Consider the following 24,376-nt stretch of genomic DNA (forward strand, 5'->3'; position numbering starts at 1 on the left):
CAGTTTATTGTATTTTTTGCTTCATGGTGCTCTGTAGCAATGTGTACAAAAATGGACACATTTCCCCGATGACATCCTCCTATTTGGATAGTTCAGAATATCAGCTACTGATATGGTTGGCTCAGTGTCTCCACCCAAATCTCATCTCTTAGCTCCCATAATCCCCATGTGTTGTGGGAGGGACAGATGGGAGATGGTTGAATCATGGGAGCAGGTCTTTCCAGAGCTGTTCTCATGATAGTGAATGTGTCTCACAAGATCCGATGGTTTTAAAAACGGGAGTCTCCCTGCACGAGTTCTCTCTTGTTTGCTGCTATCCATGTAAGATGTGACTTGCTTTTCCTTGCCTTATGTAATGATTGTGAGGTCTCCCCAGCCATGTGGCACTGTAAATCCTCTTTCTTTTGTAAAGTACCCAGTCTGAGGTATGTCTTTATCAGCAGTGTGAAACGGACGAGTACAGCTGCTAATGAAATTAATGAAAGGTTTATATATTTGATTAGGACAATAGATCACCATAAGTGGGGCAGGGGCAGACCTAATAAATGTATTAGAGGGAAAGTTAGAAAGACAGATTGAAGCAAAAGCCTGGTGGGTTTTACTACAAGACTTATTGATTTGGACAGTAAAAAATAAGGATTGTCGGGGTTTTCTGTTTTCCAAGAAAAGTTTCAAGGAAATTTAAGAGTTTAAAGTAAGAATTTTTAAACATGCAGTGCCTTTAAATTTATCCGTTTGGGAATCCGGGACCAAGGGGTTAGAAGAGCTTTATTTCACACAATTAAGAAAAACTGGATTGTGAAATCAGAAAGTATTATTTCAGTGCAGTTACAGAAAATGTTTAGGAAAGTGACATATAATCCAAACAAGAAGAATTGGGAAGCTTAGCAAATGTATCAAAGCAAATTCCAAGTCAGAATTACCTGCATAGGAGAGGAGATGTTTTTAGCACTTTACAGAAGACCTCTGAAGCAGTAACAGAATTCACAAATAACCCCAGAGGGCAAAAGGCATCCCAAGACTCAGTGGGACCAGTTGATGATGTAGTATCAGAAGAATGCCCAGATATGAATAAGGAGGGAACAGATACATTAAAGAATTCCTTGATTTTCAACTCTGTTGAGGAAGAGATAGTATGCAGGGGGAAGGGGGCCCCTCTTCTTTCAGAACTGATACATATGTATTCTCCATCACATCAACATATTAAGTATAGACAAATTACTGGAAAGTATGTTGAAGCCCTCAGGGTGCTTATTTGGTTTTATGTATAATTTTCATTGAGTTAAACGAGCATAAATTTCAAGCATCCATACAGCTTGATGAATTTTTACCATACATGCATCCATGTATTCATGATCAAAATTAAGATACAGAACATTTCCAGCAGCTTTGTCACTTCCCAGTCAATAACCTTCCCTCCAGTTCATCACTGTTCTTACGTACATCACTGTGTCTCAGATTTGCCTGTTCTCGAACTTCGTTTAAATGGAACTATACCATATATCTCATTTGTGTCTGGCTTCTTTAATTCAACATTATTAAAAATGTTTTACACCTGAAAGTTTTGAAGGGTGAAATTGTTGCATATGTCACCTGTCGGCAAATAGCAAGTTGGTAGAGGACTAGCAAACTGCCTTGCATCCATGAGTTTATCTATAAATCCATTATGGAAAATCTATCCTTAAAGATAGATTACCATCTTTATGTGGGGTTCTTCAGAAAACCTTAAGAAATTCAGCCTAGCAAAACCTATTTCTGTTCCTGGCAGGCAGCTGAGATTCAGTGGTAAACTGTCAGGCAACATACTTGTTTTTCAGATGAAATCAATCTGACCAAACTAATGAGAGTTCTTTCAAGGAACTAAGTAAAAGCAGCTTTTTTTTTTTTAACATGTTTTTAGAAAACTTTTCTCAAAGTAAAAGTAACTACTACAGAATCAGTACATATTACTGTAAGAAAAAATTTTTCAGTAGATAATTCTGAATCCTGAGAAGTACTAAAGAAAAAAAATCACGTGTAATCTCACCACCTCAGATAATCAGTCGCTTTGGTATACGTGCTAGGATGGGTGTGTGCACTGATAGCTTCTTTGTGAGTCACCCTAAAGCTGTACATCAGTTAGGATTAGATTCAGCAACAGAAAGCCTGAATTAGTGGTGGCCTAAACAGTATAGATGTTTACATCTCTCTTGTATAAATGATGTGCTGAGATAAATAGTCCAGGGCTGGTATGGCAGGTCCAGGCTCTCCTGAGAGCTTGTAGCTCCACCATCTGTAATGCGTAACTTCCTCTTTGTGATCCAATATGACTGCCAGCTCAGCCCATCATATCCCTATTCTAGCCACTAGGAAGAAGAAACAAAGCAAGCCGTGTCTTCTCCCTTTAATACTTTCTCCAAGTTGTATACACTACTTCTATTTATATCTTCCTGGCCAGCATTTTCTTACATGACTACATATAGTTGCAGTCAAGTCTAGCAAATAGTTTTTACTCCAGGTAGCTATAATTACAACTGAGACATGGATTCTAATTTAAAAGGAAAAGAGATAATGAGAGACAACAGTCATAAGCGTTTTCATTTGGAAAATTCATATAGTTCATTTTTAATATGTTTACAGTATAACATTCTATGGACATATTCTCCTGTTAAACATTTTGGTTTTTATTCCCTACTGTCCCACACAGTGCTGATGAAAACATGCTGTCTAGATTTTTTGCACCCATCTAGTTGCTGTATTTGCTTATTGTAAATTCCTAAGTGGAATTTTTTATTCAAAGACTATCCATGCACATTTTAAACTTTGATGCAGTATTGCTCTTCAGGACTGCTGTAGTTTTTACACATAAAGTAAATGAGAGTTTCCATTTCCCCACAACCTCATCTTTAGCATTTTGCCAAGGTATGGATGGAGCGTTTTATCTCAGTATCGTTTTAAATTGCATTTTTATTTCTTCTGGGTTTCTGTTTTGCATTTCTGTTACATCATTGCATATGTTTTTTCACTTTTGTATTCTTCCATGAATTAACTGTGCTTTTTGCACATTTTTCTGTTGGAATCTTTGCCTTTTTCTTACTCATTTGTTAGAGCTCTTTATATATTAAGGATATTAATTTTTTGTCTTGGTTTTATAAATATTATTTTCCCAGATAAGCTTTTACCTTGTTCAAAGTAGTTTTTCTCATAGAAAAGTCCTTAGTATAAGTAATCCAATCTGTCAGTATTTTCTCCCAGGATCATGGCTTTAGGATCATGCTTTAAAAGTTATTTCCTGGGTCAGGCGTGATTGCTCACACCTGTAATTCCAGCATTTTGGAAGGCTAAGGTAGGCAGGTCGCTTGAGCCCAAGAGTTCAGGACCAGCCTGGGCAACATAGTGAGACTTTGTCTGCACAAAAAAAACAAAACTTTGCCAGGCATAATGGCTTACATCTGTAGTCCCAGCTACTCAGGAGGTTGAGGTGGGAGGATTGCTTGGGCCCAGATGGTTGAGACTGCAGTGAGCCATGATCATACCACTGCACTCCAGCCTAGGCAACAGAGTAAGACCCTGTCTCAAAAAAAAAACACAAAACTCTCCTACCCAAAAATTATATTAAATATTTTCTTAAAACTTTAAAATTTCCTTGCTCAGATTCCATAATAAAGATTATCAAAGGAGTATTTTATCATGGACCAAGGTAAACTGAAAATCAAAATTTAACTAGTTCCTCCAGTAAGCATGGCTCTCCCTTCTGCCTAATCTATGGGACCATCATTCATTAGTAAAGAAGCTACTTGCTTCTGTTCTCTCCCAAAGTCTCTACCAAATGGGAGAGGCAAATAGAAGCTGTCTCCTTTGCTGACTCCTAACTTACTACTAGTGTGACTAGTAAGAAGTTTTTTCATTGAAAAGCCTTTTCTCGGCCCTAGTACATAGCCAGTCAGCCTGGGTTTTGTGCCATTGTAAATGATTAATAAATGTTCGCTGTGTTTAAAAACATATTCAGTTTATCAGAGGCTGTTTGGAAACTCGTTTCTTTGAAAATCTGAAGTGACTAAAGGGATGTAAACTTCTCCCTGCCCCCAACTCCTATCCACACAGAAACATATTTGTTCAAGGGTTAAAACTAGGCATGCTCTTCTCCTTACTGAGATGTATTATACCAGGCATCTTTCCTCTAAATATAAAACACTTTTGTCCACATTGAAAGTCTGCTGAGTTAGGGAACCCCTTCCTGATTGTCTTCACGAGTGTGACCAGGAACTCCCTAGTAGCCACGGTATTTCTGCTGTGTGCTTTATGGTTGGCTTTGATGTCCAGATTTGTTCAAACCTTGAAATTTGAACCAATGCATTTATATGTGGCTTGAAGATTAAGAAAAACAAAGCACATTTCTAACATGCTGGAATAAATTCCTAGCTTACTCTTGAATTAACATTGCACTAATAAGTCTCCCTTGTTGATGCTGATCCTCTAGCCATGTATAAGTTTTACCATTTCCTTAACCATTTTTCTTTCTTGCCAGTTGTCACTGTTGGACATTTTCAGCAATTTGTATAAATTCTATTGTCCTTAAAAACTTTGTTGCCAATAGAAATTCTCTGGTAGTGACTCTATTCAAAAAGAGAAAAAAAAAAATTTCTGATTCTTAAAAAAAAATCTGGTTAATGTTTAAAAGAAGAAGTAGTAGTCAAGGGTACAGAAGTATCTAAGTAGAAAGTGAGAGTTCCAGTATGGTCAACGACTCTCCCCTGTGATAACTGCTTTGATTAGTTTGCTGTGTATGCTTACAGTGTTTTATACATATATGCATTGTGTGTGAATATATATATATATATACATACACACACACACAATATATATATATATATATGTAACAGTCATATATATCGCTCCATGAACTTCTTTTCATTAACTATAATTGCTTTTTTTTTTTTTTTGAGACAGTCTTACTCTGTAGCCCAGGCTGGAGTGCAGTGGTGCAATCTTGGCTCACTGCAACCTCTGTCTCCTGGGTCCTGGTTCAAGCATTCTTCTGCCTCAGCCGGAGGCTGGGATCACTGGCATGTACCACCATGCCAAGCTAATTATTGTATTTTTAGTAGAGACAGGGTTTCACCGTGTTGGCCAGACTGGTCTCGAACTCCTGACCTTGTGATTCACTCATTTCAGCCTCCCAAAGTGCTGGGATTACAGGCGTGAGCCACCACACCCGGCCCTATGATTACTTTTTGAGGTGTATTAAGTGCTGGTTTTAGCCAACAATGTTGGTTCCAAGGCAGCCCCTGCCTGTTTTCCTTCTCTTACCCTTAATGGTTTACTATCAACACTTCCACCCTCCTTTCATTTCTGTTGGGGAAATTTTGCTTTTTATGACCACCCTCTGCTGCTTGTCTCATTTTCGTGGAAAGCCAAGTAGAGGACAGGATGAACGTGGGGGAGCAGACCTCAGTGGCAGTCACTCAGCTGTGTGATATCTAGCCTCTCTTCAACCAGAAAGTGGCTTTTCTGTGTTCACCATGCATGCTACAGATTTTCTGCACAAGTGGAAAATTATCCTTGTATTTTATCCAGCTGTGTAGTCAGTTAAGTATGATTGGCACATTTAACAGCTCTCCTGTGAGACAGAATCAAGACACAAAGTGGAAGAAGGTGAAAGATTACCAAATAAAATCGAAATGTATTTATAGAATTCTGATTGTTGGCAGGTCTGGCCCAAAATTCCTAGCAGGGGTAATTTGCCTCCAAATTAGGCAAATTTGGCTCAGTGGAAGCCAGCATCTCAGAATGGGGTAGTATAAGGTAGGGATGCTCCCTGCCCCTCCAGGAACCTTATGTGCTCTGTTATGGCATGCAGTGTCTCCTACTGAGCTGCGCTTATTGATGGCAGTGAATGTTTATACTCGGATATGTTGGGGCAGAGAGAAGTTCACAAGCTCTGGAAGAACAGGGTTTCTTGTTTTTAAAAGAAGCATTTAGGCTGGGCGTGGTGGCTGACACCTGTAATCCCAACACTTTGGGAGGCCAAGGCTGGTGGATCACTGGAGCCCAGAAGTTCAACACCAGCCTGAGCAACATGGCAAATCCCACTCTCTATTTTAAAACTTTTTTTAAAGAAAATAATAAAAGATTTTTTTAAAAAGGAAGTATTTAGACTAGGTGATCTTGAAATTAGTTACAGCTTGTGCATTGTATAGTTGTTTACATTTTCAGGAAGTCAATATTTTTTTTTTTTTTTGAGACAAAGTTTCATTCTGTAGCTCAGGATGGGGTGCAGTGGTACAATCTCTGCTCGCTGCAACCTCTACCTCCCAGGCTCAAGCTATTCTCCTGCCTCAGCCTCCCAAGAATCTGGGATTACAGACATGTGTCACCATGCCCAGCTAATTTTTATATTTTTAGTAGAGATGGAGTTTCACCATGTTGGCCAGGCTGGTCTCGAACCCCTGAGCTCAGGTGATCCACCCACCTCGGCCTCCCAAAGTGCTGGGATTACAGGTGTGAGCCACCGGGCCGGCCCAGAAAGTCAATTGTGAAAGAGCACAATGTCACAAACATGTTGGCGACAGGTTATATGAAAGAGGAGTTTTGCTTGACCCAGTGAAATGGTAGAATGTTGAGAAATGACATTTTTGTGTTAAAAGAAACCTTAAAATAATCTAGTTAGATCTCCTTATTTGTCAGCTGAAGATATTTGAGACCGATAGAATTTAGGGATTCATTCAGGCTAACACCAATGTATCAGCAAAGTTAGAACTAATATTTTATGCTGATACCAAATGATATATTGGATGATGTGATACATGGGTTGGTTAAACAGAAAAGTGAAAAAATTGGTGATGGCATTTACAACTTATTTCATTAACACTATTGCCTATAAAAAAAAAAAGCAGTTTCTTTATGACTGTGCAGTTCTCTTGAGCAACAGTAAAGAGCTGTTAGCATCAACTCAGCCTAGAAGTTTCAGGTTACAATACGGATAAATTAAAGGCAGTTCAGCAGCAAAACTAAGAATCTTCTCGCTGTTTTTGAATGGAAAGGAAAACCAACAAAAGAAAATGACTGCTTATGATGGATTGCAGGGCAGTTGATAATTTAATTTGCTTGGTATCTTTGCTTTACTGCATCAGTTAGCTAACGAATTCTTTTTGTTCAGAATTAGATATAAAGTCATCTGCATTCTTACCAATTCAAAATAAGGCCTCTTAGAGTGTACTACCTCTGCAGAAAATAATAATAGTAATAATTGTTTAGGTCTCTGAGAGTTCCTTTCTTCTGTGTAGCACGGTGTGTATACTGTGTTGGCTAACTGTACTGATTCCAGAGCTCACTGTCCAGGTTCAAGTCCTGGCACATTTTCTTACAACTTTGGGATCATGTGCAAGTTTTATACTTTCTGTGCCTTATTTTTTTCATCTGTAAGATGAAAAAATAATTCCTACCTCATGACATTCTTGGGAGGATTATAGGAGTTAAAATATAAAGTTTTTACAGAGTGTTTGATACCTAATAAACACCACAGCATAATAACTATGCATATTGTAATTACTTTAAACAAGACTAGGGAAAAGAGCGTAGGTTATGTTTTAGTCTGTGATTCTTTTTGCAAAAAAAACAGACTTGTTACCCAAAGTCAGTTCAGGAAAATTGAATTTGTTATATTACCAAATTGCCAAATTTACTAATTTGTCAAGTATTTTTTTATGAAGTTCTCAGTATTTTATACTGCTTTTAACGATTTTCATGAGATAAAGTTGGCTGGCTTTCATTTTGTTTGGATAGCTGATTTTTTTAATTTTTTTTTTTTTAGACAGTTTCTTGTTGCACAGGCTGCAGTGCTATGGCAAGATCCAGGCTCACTGCAACTTTCACCTCCTGGGTTCAAGCACTTCTCCTGTCTCAGCCTCCCAAGTAGCTGGGATTACAGGTGCATGCTGCCACACCTGGCTATTTTTTTTTTTTTTCTGTGACTGAGTCTCACTCGGTTGGCTAGGTTGGAGTGCAGTGGTGCAATCTTGGCTCACTACAACCTCCACCTCCCAGGTTTAAGCAATTCTCCTGCCTCAGCCTCCCAAGCAGCTGGGATTACAGCCGTGTGCCACCATGCCCGACTAATTTTTGTGTTTTTAGTAGAGACAGAGTTTCACCATGTTGGCTAGGCTGGTCTTGAACTCCTGACTTCAAGTGATCCACCTGCCTCGGCCTCCCAAAGTGCTGAGATTACAGGCATGAGCCACCATGCCTGGCCTAATTTCTGGCATTTTAGTAGAGATGGGATTTCACCATGTTGCCCAGGCTGGTCTTGAACTTCTGAAGTCAGGCAATCCACCTACCTCAGCCTCCCAAAGTGCTAGTAGTACAGGCGTGAGCCACCATGCCTGACTGGATAGCCAATTTTTAAAGTATTAGATTTGCTGAAACCTTAGCATAATATGATTTAATCTCGTTAGTAATAGATGTCACATTCAAAATGCATATTTCAAAATCAGTAACCAAGAAACTCCCAAGGACTATATACATTAGTGAAAAAAAGTACCAGAAAAATTTCTTTTGCTTGCTCCTGGGGTCTGTAAGGAAGCTTGTTTCTGCAAGGAGCTTAGTCCAGTGCTTTGAGAGTGTTGACAGTCTGATGTGTATGCTCCCCTTACAGTACAGATATTTAAGCTGAGAAATCAATATAAAATGGTCTCAAAGTGGTGACATTTATTGGGGCCCTGCCCCAACCCATTTCTCATAGAATTCCTTCAGAATTCCCACAAAGCCCCACCAGAAATGAGCGCACCATGCAGAGGGTCTGTTAAAGGATCTGAAATCCACCATAAGTTAGGATGACTAGATGTAATAAGACTACCAAGAACTTCAGAAAATCGCACAGCATGGAGACTCCGTAATAGTCAACGTGACTTAAAGGCGAATATGAAGGAGTCAAACCTTTGAAAAGAATAAGATGCTGTTTTTAATAAGAAAAGAGGACTTCTAGATTTGAAAAACATAGGCACTGGAAAGAAAATTTCAGTATTTAACCCATTGATTAAATAGCAGATTTGACACCACTAAAGAAAGAATTAGCAAAATGTAAGATAAATCTGAGGAAAATGCCCAGAATATACTATGCATAGCAAAAAACCAAAATGTGAAAGGATAATTTAGTCACAGGGAAGAGGGAGTAAAATGAAACATTACCACATGCATTTAATAAGCATTCTGGAAATAGAAACTAGAAAGAATGGAGAGAGGCCATATTCAAAGTGATCATGGCTGACAGTATTTTTCACTTTTGTGAAAGATGAGGTTTTTTTTTTTTGAGACGGAGTTTCGCTCTTGTTACCCAGGCTGGAGTGCAATGGCGCAATCTCCGCTCACCGCAACCTCCGCCTCCTGGGTTCAGGCAATTCTCCTGCCTCAGCCTCCTGAGTAGCTGGGATTACAGGCATGCACCACCATGCCCAGCTAATTTTTTGTATTTTTAGTAGAGACGGGGTTTCACCATGTTGACCAGGATGGTCTCAATCTCTTGACCTCGTGATCCACCCGCCTTGGCCTCCCAAAGTGCTGGGATTACAGGCATGAGCCACCGCGCCCAATCCAAGATGAGTTGTTATGTGTTAGAAGCATAAACCAAAAAGAAAGTAAGTCACACCTCATACCTGTGCACATCTTTGTGAAAGATCAGAACACCAACAGCAAAGAGAATATTTTAATAGCGGCTTAAAACACCAGCTAGACTGGCAGCAGATTTCTCCCCAGCAACAATAGGTGCCAGAAGACAGTTGGATAGGATCTTTGGGGTTTTACGGTAATTTGCTGCCCCGTAATTCCAATACCATCACTGTTAAGAAGTAAAGTTAAGAACTATTTCCCCGCTGTCACTGAAGGAGGTATATTCAAGTCTGTATTTCAGAAAGAAGGGAGTTGAACTCAGAAGACATGGGATAGAAGAAGGATTGGTGAGCAAATAAATTGGTTAAAATATTATTAAATAATAACTTTTAAAAGTTAAATAATTCATTGACTCTAAAATATGATTAAGACATGTATGTCTTTTATTTACATAGCACTGAGAAAAACAACAGTAGTGAGAATTAAATCATAACACAGTGCTTTAATGATAGGACTGAACGATGCATTATATTATTACACTAACTTCTTTTTTCTTTGAAGTTACTTTCATCTAGTGCAAGAAATTTGTTACTTGTCTTCATGTGCGTTGGAACATAATAGGGAATCCTGTTGTACATATATTGGTTATAAAACATTAAAGCTTCAGCTTGGCCAGATTCGGTGGCTCAGGCCTGTAATCCCAACACTTCGAGAGGCCAAGGTGGGTGGATCACTTGACGTCATGAGTTCAAGACCAGCCTGGCCAATCTGGTAAAACCTGTCTCTACTAAACATACAAAATATTAGCCAGGCATAGTGGTACATGCCTGTAATTCCAGCTACTCGAGAGGCTGAGACAGAAGAATAGCTTAAATCCAGGTGGCGGAGGTTGCGGTGAACCAGGTTCATACCACGGCACTTCTGCCTCAGAGATAGAGTGAGACTTTGTCTCAAAAAAAAAAAAATTTAAAAAGCCAAATCTTCAAGTTGTTGTCAGTTTTCATAGTATTAAAAAAAATCTGAGGGAATCAGAAGAAAAAATAACAAAGAAAAATTATAACTAAAACTTAAAAACCAAGAAATAACAATATAATCATATTATTGAGAAATATAAAGGTAACTAGCAGAGTCAAAAAAGCTGCCTCTCAAATTTGGGAATTGAGGACTGAGTTTTTATAGTTTGGAAAACTACTTGATTTATTTTTAACTGTGCATTTATAAAATTTTATTTTAAAAAACCTCGTTAGACAATGATTCACCAAAGGAAAAAAATGGATATATCTAAATGATTTAGAAATAAACCCAGAAACCTATTTAGAAATATTTCAGCTACTTGGGAAGTTGAGGCAAGAGGATTGCTCATGCCCAGGAGTTGAAGGCTACAGTGTTCTGTGATTGTGCCACTGTACTCCAGCCTGGGCAACAGAGCTAGACCCCATGTCTTAAAAACAAAAAATGAAATAAGTAAAATTTTTAAAAACTTAGAAATAGATTTTAAGACAGATTATTACATAGTGATAAACAGTTCACTGGTTAAGATATAATAACCATGACCCTTATGTACAGAAATGTAACCTGAAAATATATGAAGCAAAATTTGACAGAATTACGAAGATAAATTGACAAGTTCTTCTTTCTTCTATGACACGAGTAAGGATATAAGAGAAACTTAATATTCTCTATGTACAACAACTAGAATACAGAATTTCTGTTTTCAAGCATACTGGACCTTTTGTAAAAATCCACTTTTTCAGTGTACAGAGCCACAAAGCAAGCATCTAACAATTAATGTATAGAATCTATTTTCTTACCACAATCAAATTGGAAATCAATAACCAAAAGATAATCACTGCTACTTGTATATTTGGAAATTCACACACACACCCCCACACACACACATATACACACAGTTCTAAGTGGTTTGTGACTCCAAGAAGAAATCACAGTTGGAATTACATGATATTTAGAAATAGATTAAACAGAAACACAGTATATCAAACCTTGTGAAATGCATCCAGGACATCACCTAGAGGGGTGATCTATAGCCTGAATGCATATTCCAGTTAGCTACACATCTAACTGCACAAGTTAGAAAAAATATAACAGGTAAAAGTTAAAGAAAATAAAACTGAGAGCAGAAATCAAATGAAATTGAAAGCAAAGATATTTATTGTAATGACAATTGAATAGTTAGCTATTAACTAGAGGAATAAAACACTTTAAATTGTATAGGAGGAAAAGAAAATTAATAAACTAGAAAACAGGTTGGGCACAGTGGCTCATGCCTGTAATCTCATCACTTTAAGAGGTGGAGTTGGGAGGACTGCTTGAGGCCAGGAGTTTGAGACTAGCTTGGGCAACATAGCAAGACCCTATCTCTGCTTAGCCAGCATGGTGGCATGTGCCTATAGTCTCAGCTACTTGAAAGGATTGCTTGAGTCCAGGAGTTCGAGGCTGCAGTGAGCTGTGATGATGCCACTGAACTCCAACAGGGGTGATGGTCAGTGGAGCAAGACCCTGTCTATAAAGAAAAGAATAGAAAGCAGTACATTGGCCCTAGCTCAGAGAAATGTTATTGTAAACATGACTGCATTCTCTGAATTAATACAGAGATTGAATGTAGGCTCTATTTACATCCTTGGAAAAAGTGCTTTTTTAGAATTGAAATTTAGACGCTCTAGCTTATTTGAAAATACTGTAAGATGTAAACATGAAAAACCAAGACAAATAGACCACTGGGCAAAAAAAAAAAAAATAGACATAAATTCAGACTATTACAGGATGTTTAGGTGTCATAAACCAAGAATAATTTAACAAACATGAATCACCTTTAATCATTTGTGCTAGGATATTTAGGAAAATGGACCCTTTTTTCCAGTTGTGAATAAAAGACCAATTTAGGACATTTAAGATAACTATTTTTAGAGATCAGATGGGTTGAACAGCGTTATAGTGATTCTGCAGAAATATGTTGATATCAAAAAGAAAACAGCAATGAAGTGGGCAGAATGTGGATGGTTGTTAAACCTGAGTAATAAATACACAGGAGTTCATTATACCAATGTTTCTTACTCTGTAAATGTTTGAAATTTTCCATAAATAAAAGTTTTTTTAGCCCACTCTAACCTCAAACTCCTGGATTCAATTCAAGCGATCCTCCCACTTTAGCCTCCCAAGTACCTAGAACTAAGGTGTGTGCCACTAGACCTGGTTAATTTTTTTATTTTTTATAGAGACAGGGTCTCACTGTATTGCCCAGGCTGGCCTAAACTCCTGCCTTAAATTATACTCCTGCCTTGACCTCCCAGTATGCTGGGATTATAGGCAAGAGCCACCATGCCCAGCCACAATAAAAACTTTTTAATGAAAATAGCAGAATGGGAAATACATATACTAAGTATAACTGATAAAATTTTTATTCAAAAAATATAAATAATCTTCATCTTAACTGTAGATAACTTTCAAAACCAGGTTCCACTCACTCTGAAAAAAAGGCAAACAGTACAGTGGTCACTCCATACCCACAGGGTATATGACACTGAATATAGTGTCAGTGCTGGCCGTGTAAGTTGTAGTACATTGCTTTTTTTTTTTTTTTTTGGAGACAGAGCTTTGCTCTGTTGCCCAGGTTAGAGTGCAGTGGTGTAATGTCAGCTCGCTAACCTCTGCCTCCTGGGTTCAAGTGATTCTCCTGCCTCAGCTTCCTGAGTAGCTGGGATTACAGACGCTCTTGCCACCACGCCCAGCTAATTTTTGTATCTTTGTAGAGATGGGAGTTTCACCGTATTGGTCAAACTGGTCTCAAACTCCTGACCTCAGGTGATCTGCCAGCCTTGGCCTCCCAAAGTGCTGAGATTACAAGCCTGAGCCACCGCGCCCAGGCTGCATTTTAAAATTTATATAACTTTTGTTGTATTGTTGTATTTTATTATTTGTAGTTTTTTCTTTTCACATATTTTTCCCTTTGTAGTTGGCTGAATCTGTGGATGCAGAAGCCGTGAATATGGAGAGCCAACTGTAGATTGTGATCACAGAAAAACTTGTAGCTTTTTAATTAAATAGAAATAAAATGAACATGAAAGCATTGCTATGTGCTTTTTAAGCTAGAAAAAAATAATGATTACTCCATACTTACTAGTGGATCTATCTTCCTGAAGGGCAAGCTAGCAAAATGGGAAATATTTATAAAACTGTTCATTCACTTTACCTAGCCTTAGGGGATACACATGTTTAAGATGTTAGTGAATGCCACTGTAGAACATAAATTATTCCATTCATACTTAGATGACCTCATCAGCGCCCTTAATGATTTTATAAAACTTACTGTGTACCGGGCAATGTACCCATTCTTTGAGTCCTCACAACTCTGCTGCAAGGCTAGGTTGTATGATTGCACCTTACAGTTGAAAGTTAACTTTCCCCAAATCACACATTAACACAAGCACACTCAGGATTTGAGCCCAGGCAGTCTCAACTTCAGACTTCCCACTTTACATCATTTCACCAAACTGTCTCAGAACTAAAGCCACTTGTCAAATAGTTGACTCTCCTTGGTTAGGGCCATTTAATTACCTCTACATGGCTACTAAAAGTGATAGCTGCATTTTGGTACAGATTCTAAATGGTTTTGAATATAATGCCCATGGGTTTAAGCAGTGAAACAGATCCGATATATTACCAGTGACATTATAAATAAGTACAGTCCTTTTTGGAAAGCATTTTGGCAGCAGATTGAAAGAGCATAAAATGCTCATTTTTTTTAACCTAGTTAGTGTCACTTCTGGGAATCATCTTAAAAAACAGTCAGATATGGAAAAATCACTTACGCACTTAAGTGATCACCACAGCCGTGCTTGCAATAGTAGAGTGACGGGAAACAACCTTCAGTGTCCAACGATGAGGGAATGAATGACCAAACCAACCATGGTATATTGACTTAGACCAGTAAAAATGAAGGGTGATGCCACATGAGGAAAACATAGTCATCAAGAGTGGAAGCAGCACACAGAGCAGTACAAATACTAAAATTACAGCTTTTACAAATATGAAAAAAGACGGAATATAAAAATGATAATCAGATTGGTGTGACTGTTAATTTTATTTCCATAATTACTTACTGGTTTTCTGCCTTAGTCTCATAACCCTCAGTAGATGATATGCTGCTTGGTGACAGAGGCAGGATACTGGAATCGTACAAAGAGCATCACTGGAGGCCACAGGGTCTGGGCTCTTTGCAGGCGCCTCCTCTGTGTGTGTGCAAACCTCAGGCAGCCACTCTGTGCTTTCATGCCCTCAGTTGACCCAGGGTGAGCGGTGCAGTTTGGAAAGCATGAATGGGATCACTGGAGTCAGAGGGACCTCGCTGTGTGTCTTCGGCTCTTTCCAGAAAACCTGTTGAAACTGGGTAGAGCTCAACCTTCTCATCCATACAAATAAGGCAAATGAGGTTGGGGTCTGGCACCTTTTGTCAGTGCTCTGAAAATGTTCCATTCGGTGATAGCCGTTAGAAAGCGTTCCTCACTTTCCTTTGGCCTTTGGGCATTAAGGACAGTAACAAATGTAAAGCCTTTCAATGAACTTATTTTGCTGAAATCTTTTGAGCATCAGTTTTTTAAAAAATTTACGTGTTCTTCTGTTTTCTGGTGTACCTTATCCTCCATAATTTAGAATTAAGGAGGAAGATAAAAAGAGATTTTGTCATTCACTGTGGCTGGCTAGGTTTTCTGGGGGGTTATTTTTTTTATTTTTATTTTTTGGAGATGGAGTCTTGCTCTTTCACCCAGGCTTGAGTGCAGTGGTGTAATCTCAGCTCTCTGCAACCTCCACCTCCCAGGTTCAAGCAATTTGCCTGCCTTAACCTTTCAAGTAGCTGGAACTACAGGCACCTGCCACCATGCCCAGCTAATTTTTGTATTTTTAGTAGGGGGAGGGTTTTACCATGTTGGCCAGGATGGTCTCGATCTCCTGACCTCGTGATCTGCCCACCTTGGCCTCCCAAAGTGCTGGGATTGCAGGTGTGAGCCACCATGCCCAGCCGATTTTCTGTTTTGTTTTAATATTTTTTTTCTGATTATAAAAATGTAGTAAAAGCTCATTGCTGAGTGTTTGGAAAACAGAAAGCCAAAAGAAGAAAATTGGACAACAATTTTCCCACTCAGAAATAACTGTTAAATGCATCTCATTTTACCTTCTTCCATGCTTTTCTGAATATCTGATTTTTTCTTATTTTCGAAAGGAGAAATACAAGAAAGCTTTTACTAGAACATTTTCTATATTTAGAGCAAGTTTAACATGATGCTGTGTGTTCATTTTGAGAGAGTTTATCTTTAACAAATAGTTCTTAGATGGGAATAAAGACCAGTAGCAATAGGGAGCCAGATGGAAGGTGGAGAGAGGAATATCTCTCTCTTAATTAGGAGGAAGAAGTTTTCTGTAATTCTGGTACCTGTCAAAGAAGGAACTTATGTAAAGTGTAATTGCCAAAATCATGCGTCTTAAGACTTTTCAGGAGGATTGCAGTTTGAAATAATTTGTATTGTTTTCATCCTAAATGCCTTGTATCTTTTCAGACCATGAATTGTGAATTTTGGTTTGGTAAAATATCATCCTACATAAACTTGGAATAAAGGAGAAGCTTGCAAAATACGACTTCTTGGCTCTTGGCCTTACTATTTTTAGAACATGCAGTTTTCAGAAATCATTAGTTCCTGTAATGTCCTCTGTAGAAAAGTGGAAAATTCCTCCACTTCAAAGATAGAACCAATAGCAATACCTGGAACACGTGGAAAGACAGCCTAAGTGACTGTGGCCATAGGGGGCTGGGCATTGGTGGAGCATCAGTCTCACTCATGCTTTCCTTATGCTTAAATCAGTAGAGGGCTGGGTGCCATGGCTCATGCCCATAACCGCAGCTCGTCGGGAGGCCGAGGAGGCAGGCAAATCACTTGAGGTCAGGAGTTAGTGACCAGCCTGGCCCACATGGTAAAACCCCATCTTTACTAAAAATACGAAACAATTAGCCAGGCATGGTGGCGTGTGCCTGTAATCCCAGCTACTTGGGAGGCTGAGGCAGGAAAACTGCTTGAACCAGTGAAGCAGAGGTTGCAGTAAGCCAAGACCACACCACTGCGCTCCAGCCTGGGTGATAGAACGAGACTGTCTCAAAAAAATTAATAATAAAAGGAGAGAATGGACTTGGCTAGTGGATTCAGCACACTGTTTTCTGGGCTCTACTGCTCAAGGGAGGGTTTTAAAGGTTGGGAAAAGGGTCTTTGTCCATTTCTTTTCTTCAGAACAGCAATCGAAGTGTTAATAGTGGCAGAGCATATCCCATATAGATAATTTTCAGTGTGACAGATTTGTCACTGCCATGACTGAGGAGAACATGAGAAATGTTTCGGTCAGTGTGTTGTGTTCACTCTCCTTTGAAGACACCATGGTGGCTTGTGCCCCTTTGACTTCTGAGCTCTGCTGCCACAGGCAAGAGACTCCCGCTTGGCTAGAAGTAGGTTCTCACACTCCTGCCTAGTGTCTGCACGTCAGGGAAGTCACTTGTCCTTTTGAGTCATTTCTTCTGACAAGACTGAGCATAAACCTTTACTCATGCTTGTTAACCTTTCTAACCAGTTCCTCTTTGAGGAAGGTCATTTATTTACAAGGGGAGAAAACCAAACCTAGAGCACAGTTTGAGTTTCCAGCTTAGAGTTTCATTGACATCCACAGCTTTAGACAATACTTACATACAAAGGGGAAAATGAGAATTTGCCAGTGTCTTATGAAAACAGAATGAATACCGTTAGCCTTGAAACCTTCTATTTTGAATAACTGTGGCCCATCTAAAACTAGGCCTGTATAAAATATAGCTTGGCACTCTGTGAAAAGACAGATGGAGGATCTGAGACTTTTGAGCATTTTGAACTGCTAGGGAAAGTAGTCCCCAAGCAGTAAGAGGGAGGAAACCTAGAAAGTTAGTTGAACTTAACACACTGGTCTCATGAGAGATCATCAGTGTTGTTTAATTCACTTTACTTTGTAGACTTCTTCTGTAATTGACTACTGATCAGAGTGATATCCTTTTTTTTCAGTATTGCCTATCTGGGCACCCAACCTTACCATGCAATGTGCTCAAATTCAAATCAACCACCATTATGTTGGACTGTGGACTGGACATGACTTCCACCCTCAATTTCCTTCCTTTGCCACTTGTTCAAAGGTATGTGCTCGTGCATCCAAAGACAGAATGAGCTTTAAATTTGCTGGAAAAATGGTACTGTTAGTATAAAGATTACTAGTACCTAGTGTATTGTCGTTAAGTTTGCTTTGTTCCCTTAAAAATGTTCTTTATCAAAATAATTTCATTGGCTGAGTTGATGGAAAGTGCTCTATTGATTTATTGATTGGCTTCTTTATTATAACTTCTTCTGAGCTTCTGTAAAATGTTCTTGCAACTGCTCAGTACAACTGAGGTCATGTATATTTCATCTTTCTTGCTAATTCACATGAGAGCTGGTAAATGGTCAACTGATGGGCCCAAGAATTGAATTTTAGAATTATTTAGCAGCCTTTGCAGAGACTTAACATCATAGAATCTGACATTTCTTTTCGATAGGCATCTGGGCATTATTTTCAAACTAAGTCAACTTTAGATTTAGAACCACATATGTAGCCCAAGTTCGTATCTTAAATGAGACAGACAGCCTCAGGCCTACAGTCAGCTTAACTAAGACTTTGCCTTAGGAAATTGGTTTGCCAGCATACTACTATTTAGAAACAGTTTGTAAAAGTGGCTACCTTGTAGAAGCAAATATACTTACAGTAGCAAAAAGTGACACCGCATACAAGCTAGGATAGCTTTTCTAAAGCTATCTAAAGCAGATTTAAGAGCTCAAAAGCATAGCAAACTGGGTAAGCTTTCTAGTTTATCTCATTCATTCCTGAAGACATCACTGAGTGCAATGATTATTCACAATGATAACCCTATGAACCATCTAGAAGAATTATCATCAACTATTGATTTTTCTGAGATAAGGGGTACAGTAAGGTGGTATGAGGATAAGGTCAGAGATAAGTCCAGATTACATTTTATGCAAAGCTGATGGAATTCAATTATAATTATACCTAGCACTTAGAAATACATATGCCACCCACAGGCCAGGCTCAGTGACTCAGGCTTGTAATCCTAGCACTTTTGGAGGTCAAGGCAAGTGAATCACCTGAGGTCAGGAGTTTGAGACCAGCCTCGCTGACCCTGAAGGCCTGTCTCTACTGAAAATACACACACACACAGACACACACACACGCACACAGTTATCCAGGCATGGTGGCGAGTGCCTGTAATCCCAGCTACTTGGGAGGCTGAGGCAGGAGGATCGCTTGAACCTGGGAGGTGGAGGGCACAGTAAGCCAAGATTACGCCACTGCACTCCAGCCTGGACAACAGAGTGAGACTCCATCTCAAAAAAAAAAAAAAGAATAAATAAATAAATAAATACATGTACCACCCACAGATATTACCCAAAAATGGGGTTTGGGGGGAGCTTATTTACATGACAATGGGTTGTTTCCTAATAGCCTGGTATTATTGTCTTTTTTCCCCAAAGAACAAAATGTTTGTTTGTTTGATTGATGTTTGTTAAAAATCTGCACTGTTCCTGACCAGTGGATATAGAGATGAACAGAATAACTTACTTTTCTTCATGGAACTTACAGTCTATCAGGGAGAAAGACATCACACAGATGCAGATTTTATTACACTTGTGATTAGAAAACAAGTATACATGCTTAGGATAATCACTTACAAAATAAAATACACGATACCATGAGAGCTTCCAAAAGGGAGCCCAACCTGCTCTGCGGGGTCATGAATTTCCCAGGTGATCAGAACTGGACGAGGGCAGACAATCCCAGCTGCATGTTTTCCCCTTCCTGTTCGTTCTCATCCTTACCCAGTTCTTCTGTCCTCATGGCACTGGCTCAGCACTGGCATCTTCTTCCCCTCTCCCGCTTGCCATTCTTTTACTCTCAGAGGGAAGTTCTACTAGTGGAATCGTTGCTTAGCTATCCATACAGTTTCTTAGAAAAGGTATCTCCTTTTGCTCAGACCAGGATTCAGTTGCCTATAATAGTATTCCTCACCCTCTCTATCCCCTCAGCTGCTTTATTTGTCTTCATAGCACTTGTTACATTATGAGTAGGTTATTTATGTATTGTCTGTCTTCTCCACTACATGTCAGTTTCATAAAGGCATGGAATTTGGTTCTCTATTGTATCCCCAGTGCCTAGAACTGTGCTTGGCATTTAGTAGCTGCTCAGTAAGTATTTTGCTGTATAAATGAATTGCTTTATCTTCTCTGGATTCCATCCTAATCTCTTTTTCAGAGTCCTTTTATTATTGTAATTAACTAATTTATTTTACATCTTTGCTTTGTCTTAGACTTTTCCATCTTGATTGTCATCTAATTATAATCATTCACTGTTAACTTAAAATTAAAAAAAAATCCGACCTTCTTTGTATTCCTCTTTCCCCTTCATTTCTAAAACCTGTCCAGTCTTTACTCTGCCCACACCCCTCCTCTAGAACCTCTCAGGTCCCACATGACATCCATGTCATTAGATGTCTTGGGCTTGTCAGTCCTCATCTTATTTGACCATTCAACAGCACCAACCTCCATGATAATGTGTTCTGGTTTTCCTCTTAATCTCTGGGACCCTTCTTTCTCTGTATACTTTGGAGATGTGTTTTCCTGTAATTAGCTATCATGTATTGACATTCTTTATTGTTCATTGCTTGACCATCATAGTCTCCACCAAGGTCATTTAATAAATGCTCAGCATTAGGCACAATAGCAAAGGCATAGAAGCAACTTAAGTGTCCCCCAGTGGTGGTCTGGATAAAGAAAATGTGGTACGTATATACCGTGTAATACTATACAGCTATAAAAAAGAACAAAATCCTGCCCTTTACAGTGACATGGATGCAACTGGAGGCCATCATTCTTGGTGAATTTACACAAGAATATGGCATGTTCTCACCTGTAAGTGGGAGCTAAACACTGGGTTCATATGGACATAAGGATGGCAATAATAGACACTGGGGTCTACTAGAAGGGCTGGGTAGCGAGGGGGCCAAGGATTGAAAAAACTAACTCTTGGCTGCTATGCTGACCACCTTGTCAGCGGGATCAGTTGTACCCCAAACCTCAGCATCATGAAATATACCAAGGTAACAAACCTGCACATGTACCTGTGAATCTAAATAAAAGTTGAAATTATAAAAAGTAAGTTGCTAAGAGCTGCAATAACCATCCAGACAGCAGCTTACAAATGTGTATCTTTAGTTAGTAACTCTTTTCCAAGTTCCAGATTGATGTGTCCACAGTGCCTACAAAATTGTTTTTTAATCAGCTAGGCATGGTGGTGTGTTCCTGTAGTCCTAGCTGACTTGGGAGGCTGAAGCAGGATTGCTTGAGCCCAGAAAGTCAAGGCTCCAGTGAACCATGAGTGTGCCACTGCTCTCCAGCCCAGGTTGAGTGATAGAGAGAGAGAGAGAGCTATTTCTCAAAACAACAAAACAAAACATTAACTCTCAACATCCCCTCAACCTGTTTTTCATGATCAGACTGGGTCCAGAAGAGGAAAACATGTCCTTCCAGATATGGTTTTCTCCAAGTTGCTATCTTAGTGAATGGTATGCTTTTATAAAAAACAGAAAACAAGGTCAGGTGCAGTGGCTCAAGCCTATAATCCCAGCACTTTGGGAGGCTGAGGCGGGTGGATCACGAGGTCAAGAGATCGAGACCATCCTGGTCAACATTGTGAAACCCCGTCTCTACTGAAAATACAAAAATTAGCTGGGCATGGTGGCGTGCACCTGTAGTCCCAGCCACTCGGGAGGCTGAGGCAGGAGAATTGCTTGAACCCAGGAGGCAGAGGTTGCGGTGAGCCGAGATCGCGCCATTGCACTCCAGCCTGGGTAATGAGCGAAATTCCATCTCAAAAAAAAAAACAAAAACAAAACAGAGTTAACTTTGATTCAGCCTTCTTCCTCACTCCTCCATATTCAGTCTTTGATTATGATGTAAACCAAACAGACTCCATCTTGGATGTGAACCTGACAGACTCCATCTTAGCCTCTCCTTCCTTGCCATTCCCTCCTTCGGGTGCACAGCTGGGTCACGCTGTACCCAGAGCTTTGTAACCGTTGTAACCACAATCTGCTCGGCAATTCCCCAGCTATTGTGTATACTCGTCTTGGTAACCAGCAACTGTGGGAACCTCCTGCCTCCTGGTTTCCAGCTTCCTTAACTTGCTTGTTCTGCTTCTGTAAAATTCCGCTTCAGCCAGACTCCCCCTCCCCTTTCTCCTAGAATAGTTATAAAAAGAAATCACATCCTCCTTTTCGGGGCCAAGAGATTTTTGAGCATGAGCTGCTCTTGGTCACTGGCAATAAGGGACTCTCAGTTGAAACTCAGAGTATGGCTCTTTCCTTCTGACTTGCTTGGGTATAACAATTAAGCCTTGTCATTTTTACCTTCTAAATAGTTCCAGAATTCAGTCACTTCTCTTCAGTGCTGCAAGTCATTATCGTCTTTTATAGGTATCACTGCTAAAGCCTCCTCACCAGTTTCTTCAGTTCTGATCTTGGCCCCATGTCAATCAAGGGTCATCTTTTCGTGTGACTTTTTATTTGAAATCCTGCAGATTTACAGAAAAGTCGCAAGAATAGTACAAACAATTCCTAATTGCCTTTATCAATTTATTGGCATTTTAACAAGTTTGTTTTATCATTTCCTCTTTATATATATATACGCATACTTTTTTTCTGACCCATTTGAGAGTGAGATGCAGACATAATGCTCCTCACCCATAAATGCTTGAGTGTATTTCCAAAGAGCAAGGATATCCTTTAACACAACCATGGTACATAGTGTACCAGTGTCTAATCTGTATATACCTTATACATATGTCCCTACTTTTACCAATTCATAATTTCACTATGAAACCCTTTATGGCAAAAGAAAAAATGATAATTTCTCATCCAGAATCTCACATGGATTCCATCCACACTACATTTAGCTGTCATTTCTTTAGACCCCTTTAATCTGGAAGACTTTCCTAGTTGGTCTGTTACGACCTTGAGGTTTTTAAGAGTGTGGCCAATTATTTCATACAACAACTTTCAATTTGGGTTTGTCTGATGTTCCCTCATGATTAGGTTGGGGTTATTGTTTTTGGTAGGAATACCATGCTGATGATGGTGTCTATTATCAGAAGGCATATGGTTCATTTTCCCCACAGTCATCACTTAGAAGCACAGATGTAATCTTACCTTATTTAAAACCTTTCAGTGGTTTTTCATTGCTCTTAGGATAAACACCACACTCATCTCGGCGTATCAGGCGTCATGCCTGCCCCTCCACTACCTTCCTTATACTCTGCCTCTTGTTCTTTGTTTCTGTCTATTAAATAGTTTCAAAGAAATCTTTTGACTCCTTCCTCACAGCAGTCACATATACTGTTTTTTCAGCTTGGAAGGCTCTATGAGATCATCTGTGACTACAGTTTCAATGTAGGAAGGGCATAATGATGGTGTTCTAGCTGATGGGGACTCGGAGGGAGTGTCTTGGAATCTGCTCAGTTCCATGTGAATAACCTTCATGGATGATGCCCATGCCAAGGATGGGTGAGAAGGACTGCAGGAACCTGCTGGGTGTGCACCATGGAATACTGCACAGACATAAAACAGAACAGAATCATGCCCTTTGCAGTGACATGAATGCACTGGAGGCCATTATTCTTGGTGAATTAACACAACAACGGAAAACCAATTACTGCATGTTCTCACCTGTAAGTGGGAGCTGAACTTTCTCTATTGTCTCAAGCCCTGCCCCTGGTTTCCCCTTGACTCTGCTCCTGTCCAGATCTCAACGCAGTCCTCATGTCCCCAGGGAAATCTTTTCATGCTGCCTCCACTTGTCCCCATTAATTTGCATCCTGACTAGATTCAGGTCCCTCACCTGCTTCCTCGGCAAGAGGGAGTGTTTTCTCACAGTCCTATTGCCAGCACCTAGTCCTACTACAGGCATCTTGACATGCAAATAAAGATTCCTAAATCAGCGAGTGAAAAGATGAACAGCTCATGCTCCTGCAACACTGCACCCTGTAATGAGGCTCTTCCCTCTTTCCTTTTTCTTGAAAGACCTCCTCCACCTTCACTTCCTAACTCCTATTTTCTGCTCTGCTACCTCACTGCAAACTGTCAAAAGTGCCTTTTCTGCGTGAACCCATAGCACCTCCTGCATAGTTGGTAGCGTAGTTTCACTCTTTTTGCCCAGGCCGGAGTGCAATGGTGAGATCTTGGCTCACTGCGACCTCTGCCTCCAGGTTCAAGTGATTCTCTTGCCTCAGCCTCCCGCGGAGCTGGGATTATAGGCATGCACCATCATGCCCAGCAAATTTTGTATTTTTGGTAGAGACAGGGTTTCACCATGTTGGCCAAGCTGATATGGAACCCCTGGCCTCAGATGTTCCACCTGCCTTGGCCTCCCAAAGTGCTGGGATTATAGGCGTGAGCCACCATGCCCGGCCATCTTATTAGATTTCTATGGAAAGATCTCTATCTCCTTGTTTACGAAGTTTTCATAGTCGAACTTTGTAATCATTAAAAGCAAAATAATAAGTTCCCCTTTGGTAAATTAAAGTTTACTCTTTATGATTTATTCATTAACTCATTGGAACACAGTAAGCAAATATTTTCATCCCTGTAGTCAGCATCCCTTTGCCATGTGGTGACATA

The 24,376-nt window shown here is 39.6% G+C and overlaps 1 protein-coding gene across 6 annotated transcripts in view; it reads left to right on the plus strand.

The window, feature by feature from the left end:
• The window catches only part of INTS9 (integrator complex subunit 9), a 124,401-nt gene that overhangs the window by 15,245 nt on the left and 84,780 nt on the right, over positions 1 to 24,376 (plus strand). For 4 of the 6 annotated variants that reach the window (XM_035269627.3, XM_002756798.7, XM_035269626.3 and 1 more), the window contains exon 2: positions 17,667 to 17,794. The exons of the other annotated variants lie outside the window; for them this stretch is intronic. In XM_035269627.3, the coding sequence (XP_035125518.1) occupies positions 17,730 to 17,794 (65 nt within the window). In that variant the 5' untranslated portion in view covers positions 17,667 to 17,729. The remainder of the gene's footprint in view (positions 1 to 17,666; positions 17,795 to 24,376) is intronic. 6 annotated transcript variants of the gene reach the window in all.

Source organism: Callithrix jacchus, chromosome 13 (assembly GCF_049354715.1).
Source record: "Callithrix jacchus isolate 240 chromosome 13, calJac240_pri, whole genome shotgun sequence".
NCBI lineage: Eukaryota > Metazoa > Chordata > Mammalia > Primates > Cebidae > Callithrix > Callithrix jacchus.